This window comes from Trematomus bernacchii, unplaced genomic scaffold (genome assembly GCF_902827165.1).
Source record: "Trematomus bernacchii unplaced genomic scaffold, fTreBer1.1, whole genome shotgun sequence".
NCBI classification, from domain to species: Eukaryota; Metazoa; Chordata; class Actinopteri; order Perciformes; family Nototheniidae; genus Trematomus; species Trematomus bernacchii.
In genome coordinates this window covers 11,654,367-11,676,097 of record NW_022987698.1, presented here as the reverse complement: position 1 = coordinate 11,676,097, position 21,731 = coordinate 11,654,367, and the positions used below count along the sequence as shown (strand labels likewise).

Here is a 21,731-nt window from a genome sequence, read left to right as displayed (position 1 = left end):
AAAAAACGTTATAAAAGGTTGGATTTATTGCAGGACTGCTGTATCAGACAGCATTGATTTTAGTTGGATTTTCCTAGTAAACTGTCAACAGAGTATAATTGGCAAATTAAATTGACCAAATATGAGTTTTAGAGTCACATACAAGGCCAAAGTCAATCCCATCGGAGCAATACTGAAGTGCAATAATCTAGAGGATTTAAAGGAAAACTCATGACCTCATGACAACAAACGTGATTAAGCAAAGCCACGCTCTTCTACTGTAATGAAAGGCATTGTCAAAGCAATTTAATATCTGACATCTGAAACAGTACAGTCTTCTGAAGCTGGCTGTTTGATTACTCTCAGCTGGGAGGAAAATAACATCCATTTCCAGAGAACATGTGTTCATTGTGTTACCTGCACACAGGGTCAATAAAAGGCATACAATGAATAAGCTTAAAGATACTGCAGCTTATGTCTCCAACCTCCTTGCAAATGAACTAGTAGGACATGGAATTTAATAGATAACTAGCCTTATGTAGACATACAGACATACATGTAGAAAATAACAGAATACATTCTCATTTTTCACAGTCCAGAGTGAAAACCTAGGCTAAATAAATCTACGGAAGGATCACTTTGTGGCGATGAATCCTCACAATGTAAAACAGCATGCAGACTGCATAATGACGTCTACCTCCATTCAATTAAGTGCCTGTAAGGTATGATAAAGGGAAATCAGTGCATACTGTGTGTAGAAGCCGTCGTGTCACCTGATCGAGGTCACTGAGAATGCTTGTTGAAGGCCATCAGAGAGACAAACATGAGGAAATAGCCAGGATTGTCACATGTGCAAAGGAAATTGTACGCTTTCTCCCCAAACAGCTTATTATTACAAAGACATCAAATGAAGGAATCATCATAGGACGAAAACAAGATCAGATAAAGATGATATAGGATATATTCATATATATTTATAATATACACCACATTTTGGTGTCACTGTCTCTGGGTTTTGCATAAGAAGATACCAGATAGCATAGTTTTGAGTCAGTTGGGATGACTGCGGGAATGTGGGACGCATCTTTAATGTTCTTTCAACAACCACAAACTGCTGGTCAGGGAACTACACTCGTCCCCTTTTTACCCACTTGGGAATCGGTGGTTTTGTCATTTTTCACAAAGTCGTAAAGGCTGCTCCAACTGCTTTCTGTACCGGGAATGATGAGAGAACACTGCCAGTGTGACGGGCACAACACTTCAGCCCCCCCCCCCCCCCCCCCCCCAGCAGCATGGCCCAAGGAGCGAGAGCTTGTTAAGACTGAACCATGTCTTGGCGTTCTGTCATGGCAGCGCCCGACATGGCTCTTTGAAGCATACATTCATCGCCTTCTCTAGAAAGAGAACAAAGAAGAGTGGAAGATGTGTGAGGAAAGGTTCCTGCAGAGGTGGAGGTGTCGAGGAGACGGTCAATTTAAATCACTGGTCCATTTCTCCAGCATGACACATCAGTCTCTCCACGCTGGAGAACGTTAATATGTCCTCTCGAGTGGAAAAAAAGGGAATGTAAACATACAAGAGAGCATCTTTGGCAGAATGTGAGGAGTCTCTTTGGAGGTAGAGGGTGAAGGGGGGGGGGGGTTGCATCAACGAGGAGTCAGAGGCAGAGCGTGGGCGGAGTGTAAGGACCTATGAGGGAGCAGCGTGCTCCTGAGGGTTAGTCCTATTAGAGGCACTTCTGTGGTCCTGTGTAGATTGGCTGGGAAAACAGTCCGATTCTGCCTCCCTCTGTTCCTCCGGCCCGTCGGCAGCCAGGGGGGGGGTCCGGTGCACCGTCACCGGATGAGGGGACGTGCCTGGTGGGGCTCTCAAAGACGGATCTTCCCCTTCTCCCCAGAAGGACCTGCTGAGAGAATCTGCAAAACGAGTAAACCGACGTTAGATGCCAACATATTATCTCCCTCTAGCTGATTTGTTAACTATCACTGATTAAGTAATGATTCATGCAATATTTCCAAATATAATCTGGTTTTAGCTTCTTAAGTGTGAGGATTTGTAGGTTTAGATTATTTATATTCATGATATTCGAAAGGCTTGAGATTTGGAAGTGTTGGTTAGACAAAACAAGCAATTTGGAGAGGTTCCTTAACACTTAAAAAAACATATACTTTTCCCTTTTTGCATTATTGGTAAACTCCATTTAAGAAGCTTGTTTTGAGTTTGGTCACGTGAAGTTAGCCAAGCTGACTTAACACCGTTTTTTTTTACAACTAACCTCCATAGGGAATATAAAGTTAGCTCTAGCCTGCGAGCTGCTCCATAAATCTAAATAGATCATATCTGGAAGATCCATATCCCTAATAAACACAATCTTACTTAAAGGTGGGGTAAGTCATTTTGGAGAAACCAGCTCGAGATCGCTAGAATTTGAAAATACACAACCGGAAAAAATCTGCCACTTCCTTACAGAGCCCCTCCTCCAACACGAACGCGCACATGACCAATGAGGGCACGAGATAAGTTTGTGCACAGATGGAAGGCTGACAGGCAGGTAGGCCATCCAGTTACTTTAGCCGGGCCGGCTAAAATGATTGGTCGTGCTTTTTACAGTACTACGGCTTCCACAGATGACATTTTTTGTATGTATTTATTGTCAAAGCATTTAATATATTCATTGCTATCGGGATGTTAAGAGCATTCCATGGAATATAACAAGTGTTTTTGAAATAAATGACATACCCCACCTTTAAGTGTGACATCTCTCATATATAAAATAATGGCTTCAGTAAACTGTATATGAAAGCAAGCCAAGAGCCAACTCTCCCGAGTGCCTGCAATCTGTATAACAGCCCCAGAAAAGAGAGAACATGTTCTTTCTTCAGTAGCTGCAGGAGGGTGGAAATTCACCGTGTTATCAAAAAACACTTCAGCAGGTAGGACATGATAGTTGTCAGCTAGATTAAGGATGGTTTCACCACCTCGCTCTAATAGGTAACATTTCCAACTCTCACCATTAGCGTAGTGCTCCGGGGGAGTGTGGCTGCTCAGCCTTTTGTCGTGTGGGGTGAGAAAGATGGAGGAGTCGTGGTTGCTAATGAGGCTCTCCAGTGGCGTGGCGTCGTGCTGAGCATGCTCACCGAAGCTTTCCTTCAGGCCCGGTATGGATTTGTCCAGCGGGTCGTCCTCCCCCAGGTAGGCGTAGGGACAGTACTCCCGTGTGCGAGAGTAGATGTTGGCGTTGTCGTAGCAGTCGGAGCAGATGACAAGCGGACCTGCGCCACCTGGTGAGAAATAATTAGCAAGTGTTACTTTCCATGTGGTCGTTTTTAAAGTCTGTACATGACTTTTGCGTCATTTTGAGATTCTTCCTTTGAGATTGCATGCTAGCTGTGGCAGTGAAAAGGCATTTCAAGTACACTTCTTGTTAATCACTTCATTAACTATGTTAATTGCACAGAAAACATACTTAAACATGATGTAACTGTTTTGTAAGTAATTTACAAATGAATTATTGTCTAATTGTCTGCTTTTCCCTTTTTGTGTTTTGTAAAAGCTATTCAAGCCGTTTCTTTTGTATAAGAGATGCCACATAATTTAGTTTATAATTATAAAATCCACTTTTCTCGTGGCTTAGTTGTGTCGATCATCAAATGCATCTCAGCTCATACCGCTATTAGCATCTTGTCCTGATTATTTATAGTACTTTGCATTTTGCTTTGTATTTAAATCAGTTCAAATATGGTATCTAAATTAAAATATATCAATGTATATGAAAAGACCTTATTACACCTTAATATGAATGCATCTACATAAATACCAGTTTAAAGGCATAGTTTGTAATTTGTGAACACTTGGCATGCAGGACAAAATTAAAAAATGAATCTGTTAATAATAAATACAAACAGAAGCTGCATGCGGGCGGACGCCCCTCACCTGCTGGGTGTCCGGCCAGGCCCTCGCGGGGCTCTCCGGGGTGGAAGCTGCTGCGGCCGGTGAACAGAGAGCCGACCCTGCAGTGCAGCATGCCGCTCCCCTCTGTCTCCACCTCACTGCCTGTGTCCCCATAACACACACCTGGGACACACATGATAATTAGTCAGTGTCTCATTTCAGCAGGGATCTGATCTGGAACACTAAAGCAAAAACCTAATGGCTGCAAGAAGAAAACCTTTGTATCCTGAAGAGACAATCCAAGAAGCCGGCCAAAGACATTATATATATATGAAGAAATTAGATCAATTAGTTTTTCACGTCATTTCATGACTCTCACAGACAGCAGGAGGCGGTGGTGCATCCTAATGTGTTTGATTTCAGATAAACTATTTTGTTAGCTTTGTGATGTTGAAATAACATTTGTTTTCACAATCATATTTTAACCATACAACATAGATAAAAGAAACTATCTTGTGCGTACAGTTCAATGATGATTACTATTTATTTATATAAAATAGACAAAAACACTCAAATCCAATACAAAATAAAGTGTGTCTTATTTGTCTGAAGTATTCCTAAAACTCTGCATTTATTTGGAGTAATTAGTTCACATCATCACAATATTTTCACAATATGAATTTATTTATTCAATTAATAAACACTAGATTTTTGTAATTTTGTGTGCAGCAAGAAAAACAAACATGTTACGCCAAGGGAATGCCATAATTATCTTATGCAGACAAACACAGCTTGTTAAAGATTTCACAAAATGAATATTTCTAAACGTGAGAAAACAAAAAGGGGCCTCAACCATGTTTCTGAGACTAAATATTTTTGTTACAGAGTCCAATATCTTCAAAACCCCATATCTAAAGGCAGATTTCTCACCATCTGTGCCCTTATGGACGTATCCGTTGGAGAGCGGAGGCATGAGCTGCTGGTGGCTGCCGGCCTCAGAGTTACTGTAGCCTTCCTGCGGCTCTGACAGAGTTCCCTGGGAAGACAGGTAGCTGGGGATGTCTGCTGGCAAATTCATCTCATCTGGAACAGACGGAGACACATTTTGTTACACGGTATTGAGTTCTGTGAAACAGTCTTATCCCCACAACAAAGATGCGTCCCCAAAGACACATTTCATGGTTTTCAAACCGCCACCATTATTCTGTAACTCTCCAAATAAGGCTCATTTATTTGATACCACAAATGTCTAAACTGCTCACCTGTGTTGCTGATACTGTAGTCCTCGCTTTTCCTGCGCATGTGATAGATGACAATGACCCAGACCAGCGAGGTGCCCACCACACAGCACACCACCACGATCACCACGATGCCCACGGTGGTCCAGCCGTCCTGGTCGTACCCGGTGCCGGTGTCACAGTTTGGTGACGGGGACACGCCGAGGTAGATGTGTCCACGTTCCGTTCCCAGAGTATTCGACATGATGCAGGTGTATTTCCCAGCATCAGCAGGACCAGCGTCCACTATGATGAGGAGCTGGTTGGCTGCAGCAAAGAAGTGGCGCTCGGTGAGCACCAGGGGCCCGTCGTCTTTGGTCCAGTTGAGACGAGGGGCCGGGCTGCCTCCGGCGATACACTGGAGAACGGCCGTTTCACCGCGGGCCACGGTTCTGTCTTCCAGAGGCCGCATGAAGGATGGAGTTTCTGGAAGAGAAGAGAATTAATAGATGTTTTTATTATCCCAGTGGCATTTATGACAAATGGTTTTGTTGGATGTCTATGGGCTCAAGTTTATTATAATGAGAAAATGTTTCTTAGTACTAGCCTTGATGGCAAAACTGCTCGTTGACTCAGCATAAGGCTAAATAAAGTCTCAGAAGCAGTTATTATATCATCTAGACACATTTCAGTTCTCTGTGGACATGGTAGGGAAGTTGCAAGCTCATAGAGTCCTGTTGTGAACCCGGAAATGGTAAGTACCCCAACGTTTTATATTACAAATGTATAGTATGGGTCCCAAGCACATAGAAACAGCCTGGTGCAATTTGCACATATAGCATAATTTGTGTTAATCAGCATTCATTAAGATTGGTTGTGGGGATTATTGAGGAGGCTGAACCCATTTCTGACCTTTTCTGGATCATTTGGATTGAACCGATTGCTTATTTATTTGAAAACAAGTGTCCACAGTAGAGATAATCATTTTCCTCTGGTGCTCTCTATATCCAATGGTCGCAAAACTACTCATGGTAGTCAAAATCAGCCAACCGAGAGTACAAATTATGACCACTTAAAATTGCCATTGTTGATCCTGAAAATGACAGAAATACATTTGGAATCCTCATTACCCCCAAAACCAATTCAAAATTGTCCAATTCGGCCAAACAATCTTTTAACTATTGTCTGCATAAGCTATAATGCTAATTAATTTATGCTAATCGAGTGAAATTGCCCAGTCTATGCGAGTTAACTTCCGGCAGTTTGTAATCATATAAAACGTTGGGGTACCCAAAACATTTCCGAGTTCACAGTGCTGGCAAGTAGACGATTGTATAATAACGTTTGCATTTAGATCAACATTAGTTCAAATGGCAGAAGACACAAAAACAGAACATGTGTTATGATTTCACAGACACAAATGAGCAGCCAATTTGAGCGCAGTGACTCAGCTGAAATGACCCAGTAGAAAAAAACATCAGTAATTTGCACTGTTGATCATGTGACTCACCCAGGACGGTGAGAGTTGCGTTTGCAGACAGACTGCCGGCTGCATTTTGAGCCGTGCAGCTGTACACTCCCATGTCTTCAGTCTTCACGTTAGCGATGAAGAAGATGTCGTCATCGGGCATCACGTGCATCCTGCGCTCCCGGGCGGCGGGGAAGTCCGTGCCTCCGTCCTTCTTCCAGGCAATCTGGGGTGATGGATGGCCTTCAGCAGCACACTCCAGCCTGGCCATAGTCCCTGTGCGTATTGTCAGATCCATGGGAGTCTTCAGGAAGGATGGCAGCTCTGAAAGATAAGAGGATATAAAGTCAGGGGATGCACAGATGACCAGTACTAGAACCAGCCAGTTATAGCTTAAAGATCTCCTATCATGCTATTTTTAGGCATATATTATGGGTCTCAGATATATAAAAAACATGTCTATGATGTGTTTTGCTCAAAATACCAAACAGATCTTGCCTTTTAGACATCCCTCATATCCCTCTATTTCAGCCCTCTTAGACAATGGCTGATTCTGTGACTGATGCTGCTGGCCCCGCCCCCTTTTGAGCACATAGGCAAGCAGTGAGTTCAACGATTATTTCTGAAACAGTATGGAGCTCAAATGCTTTTTTTCCTTGCGGGTTTACAACAAGGCGAGTTCCTTTTTCTATTTCCTGCTTTTTTACACATACTCTCTCCAGTACAGCTTAGCTCTGAGTGTTAGCGATGCTTCCTAATGTAAACAAAGACCATATTACATCCAAAACGCATTGTTTCTGATAGCGACTTTTCTGATAGGACCGTGGGTGTAAAGCCAGCCCACATTTCCGATATTACGTCGGACGCAAATCTGGATCAGCTCCGTTGTATCCCCGTTTTTAGAGATTTGGGTATGGAGGAAAAGAGAGGGTTTTATTTTCTGACACTTTGTGAGTTCCCTGACACACCGGGGACACATATTTATGTATAAAAGACATCAAAAAGTGCATTTTGCATGATAGGACACCTTTAACCTTTTACTGCAGAGCAAGATAAGAAAACGCAAAACATGACATTCTGAAAGGGCAAACGTCCTCACCATTGACAGTAAGCTTGGCCCTGTTGGAGTAGTTGGAGCCGAAGTGATTGGAGACCACACACTGGTAGCGGCCCTCGTCAGTGAAGTTGGCATTGAGCAGGTGGAGCACGGTGGTGTAGATCAGCTCTCCCTGCTGGTACCGGGCGTAGTTTTGCACCTCTGCGTCATACAGCACCTCCCCATCCTTCCGCCAAGCCGTGGTCATCGGTGAATCGCTGCTGCTGGACGCCACGCAGCTCAGAGTCACGTTGTTCCCCCGCAGCGCCTCATACGTCTCGGGATGAGTTGTGATCCGGGGCTTTGGGAAATCATCTGTGGAGGAGCGAGGAGCAAGGATAGCAAGTGTGAAACTCTGCTTTTTTTAAATAGAAAATCCTTCTTTTTTTTACAGAACACTGCTTAAATAAAATGTAAGATTGTAGTTGGTGTTCAAATTAAATGTTCCAATACAGAACAGGGAAAATGGTTGTCAGACGTTGTGTCATTTAGGACCAAAAAACGTTTGCCATAGCTTTACGGACCGATTACAGAGGAAATTAAGATTATGAACACAACTTCTACAGTGAAATAATTGTAAAATATATATTGTATCTATCCAAAGAGATACTCAATATCCTTTCCTAGCTTACAACGACAAATATTTTCCACTGTGTCGATTGAAGAGTAATCAAATTGTATCAAACTAGGTTCAGTTTAGAAAAAAAAAGAAAGAAAAGAGAAGAGGAACTGACCACAAACAAACTCTTGCGGGCCGATAGACAGGACGTTGTGAGCGAGTAGGCTGGCAGGATGAGCGCAGACGGCAGACACAGACTGGAGGAAGCTGTTCTCAGTCAGCCACGGCCCCAGCCACTGCATGTGGCAGTCACACAGCAGGCTGCTGGTGTTCAGGACACTGAGGACAGAAACAAATAGAGGAAGCGTAAGAGGAGGCATTGTAAAATTTGTTTGAATCACCAAACTTCAGTAGAGAAAATTATAAAATGGATTGAATCATTTGAGTGTATGAGTTTGACGGCTACTGGGGCTAAGATAAACTCCTAAAATGGGCTTATAAAAACATCAAAAAAAGGCAAAAGACAAAACATTTACACAGCCCAGCTGTCATTATGGAGCAGATGATGATGCTGCATCATAAAAGCTGGATCAAATATCTTTGCGTGTCCAATCGAGTCTGAAATTGTAGGGTTTTACTCAAAAAAATAATTAATAAATGACATTCTGTTAAATGAAAAATGGCATCACATGTATTTAAAGCCAAAAATGTGGTGAAAAGCTCAAAGGTAAAGTAGCTCCAATATATTTATTACTTAAAGTGGACCTATCATGCTATATTTGAATAATATAGTGTAGGACCATACCTATATAAGGCATATTTATACTTTTTTTTTTTCAAAATACCAAACAGATCATGCATTTTAGCCATGCCTCATTTCGCTCAACTTGAAAAATGTTAGCTCTGTTTTAGCAAGGGCTGATTCTGTGAGAACAGCACCATCTACTGGCCTGGCATATGTACTACAGCGTCTCCAGCGCTTTCGAACAGCAATGGCCGTGGCTGTCTCCTCCTGATTGGTGGAGTTGGCCCAATAGCCGTAGTGCCACCGTCCTGACGTCAGGACAGTGTTCAGATCTGGATCAGTTTTTATCAGATCCGTTGCAGCCCCTTTTTTAGAGATTTGGGTATGGAGGAAAATAGAGAGGGTTGTGTTTTCTGACACTTGGTGAGTTCCCTGGAACACCGGGGACACATATTCATGTAGAAAAGACGTACAAAAGTGCATTTTGCATGATAGGTCCCCTTTAAGTTACGAGGTCCACACTTTTTCACACAATTAAATAATGGCAATTAAAATGCTTTATTATGTCTTTTAATTGCAGTACAACTAAATCATTATAATCAGGGGTGCACATAACTTTTTTGCCCTGGTTCTCAAAGGAGCACCTGGAGATGTTGCTTGGTGCGCATCCTTAACATGAAATAAACCGGACCTTTTGAGGGGTACTTGACATTATGAACAGGGGGGGGGGGGGGGGAGGTGCGCTAGTGAGCACGCTCATTAAGCCTCGCAGCAGGGTTACTGTGCGGAGCGCATAAAGCAGACCCTTCACGCGATAGCGAGGGATCGCAGATGCCGTGGTGCTCACGGACGGATTAAAAAAATGGAACCTAAATGGCTTGCAAATTATACTTTGGTGGCCGTTAATATACCTGGGCGGCCCGCCCAAGTAAAGTCTATGTGTGGGAAACCCTGCTATCTTACCAGTTCTTATGCAACTCGCAAATATCTCTCTCTCTCTCTCTTCTCTATCTCTCCTTTCTCTCTCGGTGCGCAAATGCGCCTTTTTTCAAATGATCCGGTGCTCTTTTTTGGCGGGGGGTGCGCATGCGCACCTGCGCACCAGTTATGTGCAGCCCTGATTATAATTCCCTTTTAATGAAAGCAATATTTCTAAATCAGTCCAAGAACAAATAACACAAGGAAGCTGGCCTCCAAATGGGTTTATGAGAGTTGTTGGATAAATTTAGAGTCTACTCACAACTCTTTGAGCTTCATATGGGACATCGCCTCGGGGTGTATCGACATGATGCCGTTCTTGCTCAGGTCCCTGCAGAGCGGACAGAAATATGGATTAGACACAAGTACGATGTGTTTCTATCAAAATGGCATCCCATTTCACAAGCAAAAGTAAGCAACGACAGAATAGTGTGGGAAAATAAAGCATTGTGCGCTCTGTTATCATTCAACAATAACTGAGATTATAACAGTGATGAGAAACAGGTGTGGCGTTACTTACAGATGTTCCAGCTCATCCAGGCCCTCAAACGCTTTCTTGGTGATTGATTTGATTTTGTTCCGCTGTATTATTCTGAAAAAAGCAAAAATATTTAATGTGATGCTCCTGGGTAATATTTATTGCATACTGGAACTCCTGTGTAAGCAGCTTTCTTTACGGCTAAATTCAGAAATCAGAAAAGCTTTTCAATGAAAGTTAGATTAAGCTTGAGGAACTATTTCACAGCACAATAAAACCTGACAAGCACAAACAGATGTTTTTGTGAATGAAGCTTCTCATTATCATCAGGGAACATTTACAAAATGACTAAAATCTCTGCAACACTGCCAAATGAAGCTCAGCGCAAGTTCTTTCAGGAAGACTGGTATACATTCACTCCGCAGCTGCTTATAATCAGCTCATCACGGGCTTCCTGCTAACCTATTACATTCACCTCAATCTCAGCAGCCAATCATCGTGCTGCAGCCAAACTTTAAAACGGTTCTCCTCTCTCCTGCAGTCAGCTGTGATTTCAGGTGTTCACACCCGTTTCAGATCCTCGTAGCAGATATCAAGCAAGAGCGAGAGGAGAAGACCTCCATCAGCAGAAACACGGGTACGTCCGGCCGTCTCGGCATAAGCGAACAAGCCGATCCGGTATCAGAACGGAGTCGAGGCCCCTTGATCAGCTGATCCGCGAACACCGAAGTGGCATTACGCACAAGCCGACCGCGAGCAGGCCCTCTACGCCGCATTCAATCCCTCCCAGGAAATTCAACCAGCAGATAAGTGACGTTTATCCGTGTTCACAGCACGTTTAGGCATGATCGCCTCCGTGTCTCATCAGATTCGTATCTCGGCCCCCCCTTTATGGGTTGGGGCAGTCCGGATAAAATAATTATATTTAAAAAATGAATAAATATAAAAGAAAGAAAGAATGCACAGGTTGTCCTTCATACTTTCATGCATATAACTGGTGGTGGTGCAAACCGTGCTTGCTTTTATGATCATACGATCCCCTCTATCTGGTAGTTCAATAGCAGACCTCATTGTCTCAGTGCACACTTTTCCGTCAAGCATAAGGAATGCATGCAATATAAACAACTCCTGCTCAATGTAGTCTTGCAGCGTATGTCTCTCACAGCAATGAGTCACTCACTCAGCTCACATTTTAATCATCTGCAGAATACCTTCATTGCATTACATTATTCATTAATCAGCACTTCGCCAGAACAGTTTCATCTAATTGTATCCCTGTCCTGTTCATTCTCTGTTTTATAATGATTGCTTATTCTGCCCTTATGCGTGTAACCACACGCATGCCCTATCCGACCCGATATCCGCACCGTACTGGCTAATCAAAAACTCTTAAAACTCCTACGGTAAGCTATGCATATAACTGGTGGTGGTGTATCACATCCTTCTAAGATAATGTTTTACCACATGCTATGCCTCTCTCACTTATCCCAGCAGACAGAGCGATCAGAAGTCCTGCTCCATGCAATAGTCAGCAGACTGCGTGAGCGATCAGAAGTCCTGCTCCATGCAATAGTCAGCAGACTGCGTGAGCGATCAGAAGTCTTGCAATAGCCAGCAGACTGTCTGAGCCATCAGAAGTCTTGCTCCATGCAATAGTCAGTATCACAGGGAGCACAGCTCACCCCATTCTATTTTCCTTCTCTCTCCGCTCACCCTATCCTATTTTCCTTCTCTCTCCCCGCACATTCCTGTCTAACTCTTGCTTGCTTCCCAGTTTAGACCCGTTGCATCACGTAAGGTAAGTACATGCCCACATTCAGAGCAGCACTACTATCATATCACTCACGGATATTATCGTAATGATTCATTGCATTGCATCATTCATCATCATTCGTTAGTTGGGGGTTCCTCTTTTCCTAGTTCATCCCCGGCCGCAGTCAGGCTCCTTATCTATATCATTCATATACATTTCTGCCTCACTGCATAAATCTCGGTCTAAATCCTCAATCATGTCTCAGCAGAATCCATGCCACCTGGTAAGGTAAAATCCTTCGTCAAGTGGTCCGATCTTAATCTTTCATCCACTTTCCTCCTTTTTGGGGGTTCCCTATGCTCACGGCTGCATCAGATATACGTTTTCAGGATCGGGGTCTAATCGCCAAAGACTTAACATTTATCATATGGCATGTGTCAATAAATGTTCTTTAAATAAAATGAAGTCCCTCCTGATTGAAATGAAGCTCAGCGCAAGTTCTGTCAGGAAGACTGGTATACATTCAATCCGCAGCTGCTTATAATCAGCTCATCACAGCTTCCTGCTAACCTATTACATTCAACTCAATCTCAGCAGCCAATCATCGTGCTGCAGCCAAACTTTAAAATGGTTCTCCTCTCTCCTGCAGTCAGCTGTGATTTCAGGTGTTCATGCTGCCGCCCGCCTCCTCCCCATCCACCTCCTTTCATCACATCCAGTTCCAGGAGAGCTAATCCAAAGACCTCATCACACCTCCTCTTCATCCCATCTCCTCTTCAAATCCAGATCTTCAGCATCATCACCAGTGTCTAGACACCGGGGGGTTCCCTATGCTCACGGCTGCATCCCCCCTTTAGATATATACGATTTCAGGATCGGGGTCTAATCGCCAAAGACTTAACATTTATCATATGGCATGTGTCAATAAATGTTCTTTAAACAAAATGAAGTCTTTCCTGATTGAAATAATTTAAGATGCACATGCTTTATTTGTCTAAATGCAATAAAATGTGTTTTAAATAAAAATTGCTTTGATACGTGTATAATCTGAGCATCCTTACAGTGTGTTCAGCTTCTTCATCCCAACAAACACACCAATGGAGTCTTCTATGGCCCAGGAGATTTCATTATTGCGGATATCACTGAAAGAAAAAGAGTCATTTTAGATGTTAAAACACTTTAGATGCGAGGGCTCCTCCTGGAACACCACAGAGAGTTTAAAGTCTCCACTGTGGTTGTCAGTGGCAATGACTCAGCTAGAGGACTAACAATCTGAGACTCCATGCTTCCACAGTGTGTCACAGCTCACTGCCGTTCTGATGTGGGGAAATTAATTGGCTCTGTTTAGCGCTGGGACAGTTCATGGGTCCGCTGGAAACACAGAGAGACGTTGTGTTTACAGGATGGGTCATGGGCTCTTTTGTTTCTATTTCCTCATGCCTGGCCACCTCTGAAAGAACTTCAGTACTCTGTGATGCCCCTCTCCCATGAAAGCTCCCCGGATGGTAAAGATCCAAAGCGGATAAAGGAAGCAGATTTATACCACTGTCGAATAGAGCTGCACAATTAATCAAAACTGTAATGAATATTGCACTATGGACTAGTGCAATATTCCAATAAATATGTGTAAAAATACTATTTTGAATGAAGTATTGTGGAGCTTCAGAGATATACCAACCTAGAAATCATTTACTACAGACAGATCCAATTAATATATGTTTTAATGATAATGAGAATAATAATGTAAAATAAATATATTTTCAATATCAGTCAAATAATCGCAAGAGTTATTTTTTCCAAATTGTGCAGCCGTACATTCAACCCAATATTGGAACTGATATTTGCTGCATTAATATAAGAGGGCCTTTTCTAACAGATAACTCCAATGTTATTTATAAACGGAGCAGTGCAGTAGGATTAATGGTAGTCATCAGTCAAGAAAGAAGATTTCAAAACCAGGCTGCAGAGATATTTGTTGATATGCTCAGTAGACACTGAAATATTGAGCATATAATGTGTTGATATTATTCATCTCTACTGTATGAAATATTTAAAAGCAAACCAACTTAAATCCTGGACCAGGCAATATCTCTCTACATATACTGACAAAATATTATATTACCCTTCATCTATCGGCCTCTGGTTAAGCTGCAATGTGGAGAAAAGTCTACTCTCACTTCTGCTACAGTATATGGTTCACATGGACTCAGCACTAACATTATGTTACCTCAAATATTTGTCAGTTTGTTGTGTTTGCATACAAGTTACCCACAGTGAATGGCAGCACAGATGCCATAAAACCAAGAGAAAAGGACACATTTATAAGACTAAACATATGACTAATGACAAGCAGGACCAGAATGCAAGAACTCAAAATACTGTTCTACTTTTGTGTCTCTAAACTACTAAGGATAACTAGGGAAATGTATTTAATACAGGACTAGAGCTACACATGGAGAGTGAAACAAACGCAGACCTACTGTAGTCAGCGGCCTTCATGAGAATGCAAAGAGCCAAGAACATGTCAGGAGGGTTAGATTTTACACAATGCGCCTAATAACACTTGTTAGATCAGCTTTAAAAAGACACAGATTTATTTGAGGCGTAGAACTTACAGGGTGCGCAGACTCGTCAGGCCGCTGAACACTCCCTCTCCCAAATGGCTGATGGAGTTTTCCCCGAGATTCAGGCTGTCCAGGAGACCTAATCCCACGAAAGCTGTCTCCTCAAGTCGAGTCAGATGATTGAAGGACAGGTCTCTGTGCAAAACAACCATAAATATGAGAAATATTATTTAAAGCAACAATTTAAACAACAGTTTTTACCCCTTATATCATCTATATTTAATAATAATGTTACTTCAAATTCGAGAATGATGCGACACAATTTCACGATTGAGTACATCCACCGGAGGCAAGACGGCACTAAATCAGCTTCAGACAGCAACTGGCAGCAAGATAACAGTAAGTCCTCTGAGCACACAGAATTAATTTCAGAGCCCAGGGCTGATGAAAGAAAGTGGGGACTCTTAGCTGCGTGGGGATTTTAGCTCTGAAGCAAACACACTCACAGTTCCTCCAGCTTTTGGCAGAACTCCCAGGCGTCTGGTCGGATGATGCCGACAGTATTCTGGCTGACCCGCAGGATACGCAGCATGCGCAGTCCATACAGCCAGCCTTTGTTGACCTCCGTGAGGTTGTTGTGCTCCAGCTCTCTGAGACGCAGATGGGAAAAACAAAATGGCATTAGCACAAAGAACTGTATTTACATAAATCCTTTTTATTTATGGGCAAATATGCCAGATTTATCATGGCTAACAAAAATGTGTTTCTGCTTTGTGATGAGGTTTTGACAGTGCCTGACAAACCTCAATCAATCAAATGAAGTGGCACATTTATAGCAGAGGACAAGAGAAAACTCCCATAGTAACTCCACAATTAATGGGTATAAAATGTAAGAAACATCTGGGAGATCCACAGTGGGATCCGTCTCCCAGGTTGGACAGAAGAGCAATAAATGTTGTGTGAAAATGTAAAAGGTAAACAAATGTATAACACAGATAATCCAAATGATAAAAATGATAATGTGATCAAATATAAAAAAAGAAAGAAAAGATGGATCCATGTGGATGTTAATGATGCTCACGGTGCGGCAAATCTCTGTTATCTCAAAACATTGCACATTCCCAATTTGATACATCTTATGTAAAATTGGCGGAAGCTTTTAATACAGTGTGCGATCTTTTGTAAATTGTGAGGTTTTCTCCTTAAATGTGTTTTCCCCGACAAAATTCACCTTTTGCATTTACAGACCAATATATCTATTTTAAGTTTTACATTTGATTCTTCCACAATTGAAGATGTACACTGTTTATTGTACTCACAGTTCTTCAATGTTGTTAAGTCCAAAAAAGGCTCCATCCATGAGCTTGGTGATGCTGTTCCTCTGCATCTTCAGTGACTTCAGTGAGTCCATCCCTTTGAAAGTCAGACTGTCCACTATCTTGATCTTGTTACGCTTCAGTTCACTACAATGAGAGGAAGAAGCAGATTCCTTTAGCCAAGTAGAGTTTTACGAAACAAACAAGAGCCAATGGATTATTGTTGTTTGGATTTGCAGTAATTTCAGCAAGCTACTATCAACTATCAGATTGACAAATCATTTGAATGTTGCACCAAAACACATTGTGCGATACTTACAGGAACTGAAGCAGTGGAAGTTTGAAGACTTTGGATGGCAGCATAGCCAATCGGTTCCTGTTCAGCTTCAGCACCAGCAGGGAGCTGGAGATGTTTTCAAAGCAACCAGGCTCGAGGACGCTGATCCTGTTATTACTCAAATTCCTTTGAGATAAAAGTGCAAACACATTAGATCCAGAATCAGCAAGGAGAGGACTGTTTGCTCTGTATATACATCTGTTGTATGTCAACATCCAGATACAAAAGGATGCTTCCTTACTAACTAGCAACCGATCAAAACAAAGTGTATGCGTGTTCTGTTTTCACCAGCGTTTTTGTATATAATATGTGCTCTCTAATTCTCTGTAAAGCCTTAAATGAAATCATCTCACTGTTGTTTCTGTGAAGCCTGATCTCCCTCGTTATACCACTCTACAATTGTAAACTGGTTTAGAGTTACAACAACAGTTTTTGTCATAACAACAGTTTGGATCCAATATGTTTATGTTTATATATATATATATATATATATATATATTATATTATTAAAATAAAATATGTGTGCAATATTAATCAGCCTTGGCAGGTGTATGAAATCTCTGCTTTCTAGGTTTTTCTAACTTTACTTTACACTTTTATTGTACAGCCATCCAGGTAGACAATGGGCCTTTCTTATTTCTCTAATTTTCCCTCCTCGACTCCTCGGTCCTCCGGTAGTGACCCGGAAATGGATTTCAGCGCGCCATGTTGAAGGACATCTAATTTCTCTAAATGCACTTCGAGGACCGAGGATCGAGCAGGCTCTCTGGAGGAGCTATAATCGAGGATACACTGACGGGTCCTCCGCGGATTTTCCGCGGATGTATTTCCGGCAACAGAGATGTTTAAAAGAGTCGTGACGCACGGCCGGACTTATCTCAGCCAATGACAGCTCTGCATGCATCCCCTGGATATTATTTTATTAACTGCTTGAATCGCGACGTGATGTTTACAGTGAGAACAGCTGTGAGGTCAGTGCAGAAAGCAGAGCAGTGTGTATAATATATATCACTCAGTATAACAGGCCTAAATTACTCTCTTTATTTGTATGCTAATAAAATACACAACGGCTGTATCCTGATATATTATATGCTTTAGGAGCTGTAGATGTGTGTGTGGTACAGTGTGTAGGTGCGTGTGGTACAGTGAGTGTGTGTGTGCGTAGATGCGGCAGAGAGACAGGTCTCAGTTGGTTTGTTGTCCTATGCTTACTTTTAATACTTGTAAATAAAACTTTTGGCCCAGAATTATATTTCCCCATTGTAGCGACCAGAGAGAGGGGGGGGGGGGATATATCCAGTCTCTGATAGTGTTACGTTATTATGAGAGTGCTCTCATAATTGTTTGAATCTGAAATTATATAAATATATATGTGTGTGTGTGTGTATTTATGTCCGCATCTGTAGCCTGTTATTGTCTCATTATACCGCACTATGAATGAATTCAAAGTAAATATATAAGTAAATATATAAGTCATCATCACTGTCCATCTCAATGTGTTTCTCAATGTCGAGGAAGGCTGCTCCAGAGCCACTATTTCAAGCATACTACGTCATCAAGTGCCGCCGAAGGACTGTTCCAATGTCCAGCATACTTGGAATTCTACCGAGGCCGGCGTACTTCGTAGCGAGAAATTTCGAGGCTGCACATGTGTAGACTCCGCGGTCTTAAAATCCCACAATGCTTTGCGCACGGACCAATTTCCAAATATTTGGCGGAAATCGCGCTCCATTTAAGGCGGGGCCTCGCATATGACGCACACCTGCTAGCCTGTTCCACAATTCTTCGTTTTCCGAGGCTAGGAAGGATTCTTGCCTCGCTTCTGAAGCAAGTGACTCGGAAGACATGTGCTACCAAGCAAGCGTCCTCGACATTGAGAAACACCCAGCGTGCTGTGCCTCTTGTCATCATTAACGGACGTCTCTTTAAAATGACCGCTCAGAGGAGAGGAGTTCTCATTTCTCTAACCGCCTGCTGCTTCCCCTCCTCTCTCCTCGGTTCCCCTCCTCGACTCCTCCACTCGCATCTCCTGAGGGCGGGACTAAGACACGAGGATAGGAGTCGAGGAGGGGAATTAGAGAAATGAGAAAGGCCCAATGTATCCTTCCTGCCCAACTTGATCAACAACAATGTTTTAATGAAGAGGATTACTTACAGATATTTCAGCTGCATGGAGGGGAAGGATCCAACGTTGAGCTCTGTGATGGAGTTGGATGTCAGGTCCAGAGTCTCCAAGGAAACGTACGGCTGCAGCTGATGCATCGACAGCTCCGAGATACGATTGTGGACTCTGAATATAAAAACAATATGACAGGTATTCGTTTTTTTGAAAGCCACAATACCACTGATTATTGTGACAAATTATGTAAGATATACCAAAGTTATACTAACAAGAGAAATTATTCATATCAGTTGCCGAGCAAAGTAAAGACAATATCTAATGGTGCTTTACAAATGTTTTAATTTCTGTATATTTGTCTACATAACATTATATATCATAAAAAGATTACATCAAAAAATATGCAGGTCTTCCAAAATGGTCAAACTTTTACACAAAACAGAGGTCTGTGTTTTTAAATGTTTTGCTAAAACTGCCAATAGTTATCTTTTCATGTAAAGTATGACATAAAAGGAGGCAAAGCTTTACATAATGAAATGCAAGCTTTGTTTAGAACATTTGTTTTAACAGGAGAGATAACATAAAGTGGGTTTTATACTTACAAGGACAGCGATGTGATATTTGAGGAAACATCTCCAAGAAAAGGAAGAACGGTCAGCTCATTGTGATTCATGGTGCTGAAATGAGAGTCAATACAACATTAGAATTGTATTTAAAAAAAATACTGCTGCAGGATAATTGAATCATAAAGAGTAAAGTCTTGTGCATCAGTCACATCATTAGTTATACAACTTCTTCATAAATGGTCAAGAAAAGAGTAATAAAAAAGTGCAGATAAGCTTTGTCATTTATGAGATTCTTTTGAAGAGATTGCAATAAAAGTTAATTAAATATTGACCTCAAAAGTTATAACATAATCTAACACCTCCTAGTTTCAACAAAAACTCAAAACCTTCATGAATAGAAGATATATTTTTAATAAGACAGCATTGCTTTAAACTCAGACCTAAAACTAGAAAAATCTCAGAGAAACTTGTATATCGATGGTCAAGTGCCTAAAATACTTCTGAACAGGTTTCCTTGGTATGTTATGTTTCGCCTCCTGGATCAGCAACAAACCAGTGCTGTGGGTAACTTCAACACACTTCTTCTTACTCCTTGTGTACTCACACTTGTGTTATCCCCTCTGGTGGGTCCACGGGAGCCTCCGAAAGTCTTTTCCTATTGCAGTCCAGAATATAGACCTCATCTTGTCCTTTTAAACACGAGCAGGGAGCGGGACAAGACTCCAGAGCCCAGGCACTCAAACTCAGCAGCATGAAGACAAGGGCCGAAGGAATGGGCCAACCCTCCGCCATTTTAAATGTCTTCCTCCGGAGGGCTACGTAGCTACGTGGCTAACTCGCTAAACTGGCACGTTAACTGTTACAAAACCACCATCAAGTCGTTCCAGTGAGTGGATATCAGTCAAACGAACACATAGTCCAGGTTTACAGTGCTATAATCCCGGGAGGAACTGTGAAATACATGTTTTTTTCAATTTGCGTGAGGCATCCCAGCAGTGATTTCTCCCCCCTTCTTCCCAGTGCCTGGAATTCCTTCCGCTCCAATCTGGATAGTGGACTCCCTCTCGGAGAAGCTAATGCTAGCTCATTTGGTCCCACAAATACTCCACTTTTTACCGGACGACTTCGGTATAACTCCACGCTTGGTTGGCGTTTAGGTATACTGAACCATGTGAGATGGTATCTTTGCTTAACCCGGGTTGTTTACAACGAATTGAAATAATTGTCTTCGTCTTCTGTCCTGCAAGAACAACAAAGCGCCTTGAGTTGATGACATAGAATATCCTTGGTACCGCCCCTTCCCAGCTTGTTTAGAGTTGTTCTATTGGTCCGTACTCAAGCCTGTCAAATATATCAGACAATTTGATTGGATTTCAGTCCAATATATTTTTGTGGTAGCCTGTACATTTTTCAGAACTACCCTAGTAGGAATTATTATATCCGATCCTTGTGGGTTATTGGTGGCAACTTCCGCTTTATGCCTTTCAAGAATTTCAAACACAAGTTTTAGTTTTAGCACTATCATCCCAAATGTACATATCATATTCCTCTTTGAAATTAAGAAACAAAGTTATGCAACATGTTCCTATAAGTTATCATTTTAATCAGAATTATTATGATTATTATAAGTTGTAAAAATGTAAACGTTTTTCACCTATTTGGCTACCTTCAAAAGCAAAGGGACATAGTGCTTACATTTTGAGGGAAAATAAAACATGTCATGCTTGGTCACGTTATAATGAAAAATGCATCAATACTTAACTTTAGTTGTTTTATTTCATATATCTTATTTATGCTTGCCTGCAGCTGCATGTGTCAAATGTCGCTAAAATCAGTATGTCTTGAATTGGCTTGAATTGTTATTTAGTTGTAATTTTGAATCTAAAATTCTCTCATGGTCTTATTGAAATAACTGTTTATTGACTACAAGGGTAAGAATTTAACTTTTCCCCCTTAAAAAAGCAAAACAAACATTGGTGTGTCAAAACTGTTTTTTCCTTTCTGTCCTCTCCCCATATCACCTTGTAGTTGTAAACCCCTAGATGTATTCAGTATTACAAATGCTTTACTTTTTGCATGTAATGTCAGTAACAGGCAGAGGTGAGAGAAGTACTCAGATCTTGTACTCGAGTAAAAAGTATAAAGTACTCATTATGCAGATTGCTCCATTACAGAATAATATATATTATATGTTTTGATTATTGTTATTGAAGCATTAAAGTGTTATCCAAGATGGTAAAGATGCAGCTAGATTTAATGAAGTCTTATACTGCAGGGTAGCTTGTGAACAGGTGTAACTAAAGTCTGATTTAAGTGTTGATTATATTTCACATCATTAATGCAAATTTGCAAAGTAACTCAAGGTATTAAATGCATGTAGTGGATTAAAAGTACACAATGTCCCTCTGAATTGTAGTGGAGTAGAAGTACAAAGTAGGCTAGCATAAAATGGAAATACTCAAGTAAAGTACAAGTATCTCAAAATTGTACTTAAGTAGGCTACAGCAGGGGTTCCCAACCTTTATTGTGCCAAGGACCGGTAGATACATTAAAAAAAAATCGCGGACCGGTTGTCAATTTTAACTGATTTTAATATTTACTCACCACCAGCAGGTAGCAACATACTCAGAGGCTAATTGTATGTAACAGCCTGAACAAATACTAG

General features: G+C 41.6%; 1 protein-coding gene across 2 annotated transcripts; it reads right to left on the bottom strand.

Moving 5' to 3' along the window:
- Window positions 1–1,254: 1,254 nt before the first annotated feature.
- Window positions 1,255–20,331, bottom strand: lrig2 (leucine-rich repeats and immunoglobulin-like domains 2). Of its 2 annotated transcripts, none has more exons than XM_034138824.1 (18): window positions 19,671–20,331; window positions 19,103–19,177; window positions 18,537–18,671; window positions 16,364–16,507; window positions 16,048–16,191; window positions 15,235–15,378; window positions 14,780–14,923; window positions 13,226–13,306; window positions 10,454–10,525; window positions 10,196–10,264; window positions 8,386–8,549; window positions 7,655–7,966; window positions 6,598–6,879; window positions 5,133–5,573; window positions 4,801–4,953; window positions 3,913–4,053; window positions 2,991–3,260; window positions 1,255–1,895 (listed from the first exon to the last, which is right to left on the bottom strand). In XM_034138824.1, exons 1-18 carry the CDS (start codon window positions 19,856–19,858, stop codon window positions 1,669–1,671), a joined length of 3,186 nt encoding a protein of 1,061 aa, XP_033994715.1. In that variant the 5' UTR covers window positions 19,859–20,331; the 3' UTR covers window positions 1,255–1,668. The 2 variants fall into 2 exon arrangements, with proteins under 2 accessions (XP_033994715.1, XP_033994716.1); XM_034138825.1 differs by having other exon boundaries at window positions 3,117–3,260.
- Window positions 20,332–21,731: the final 1,400 nt, after the last annotated feature.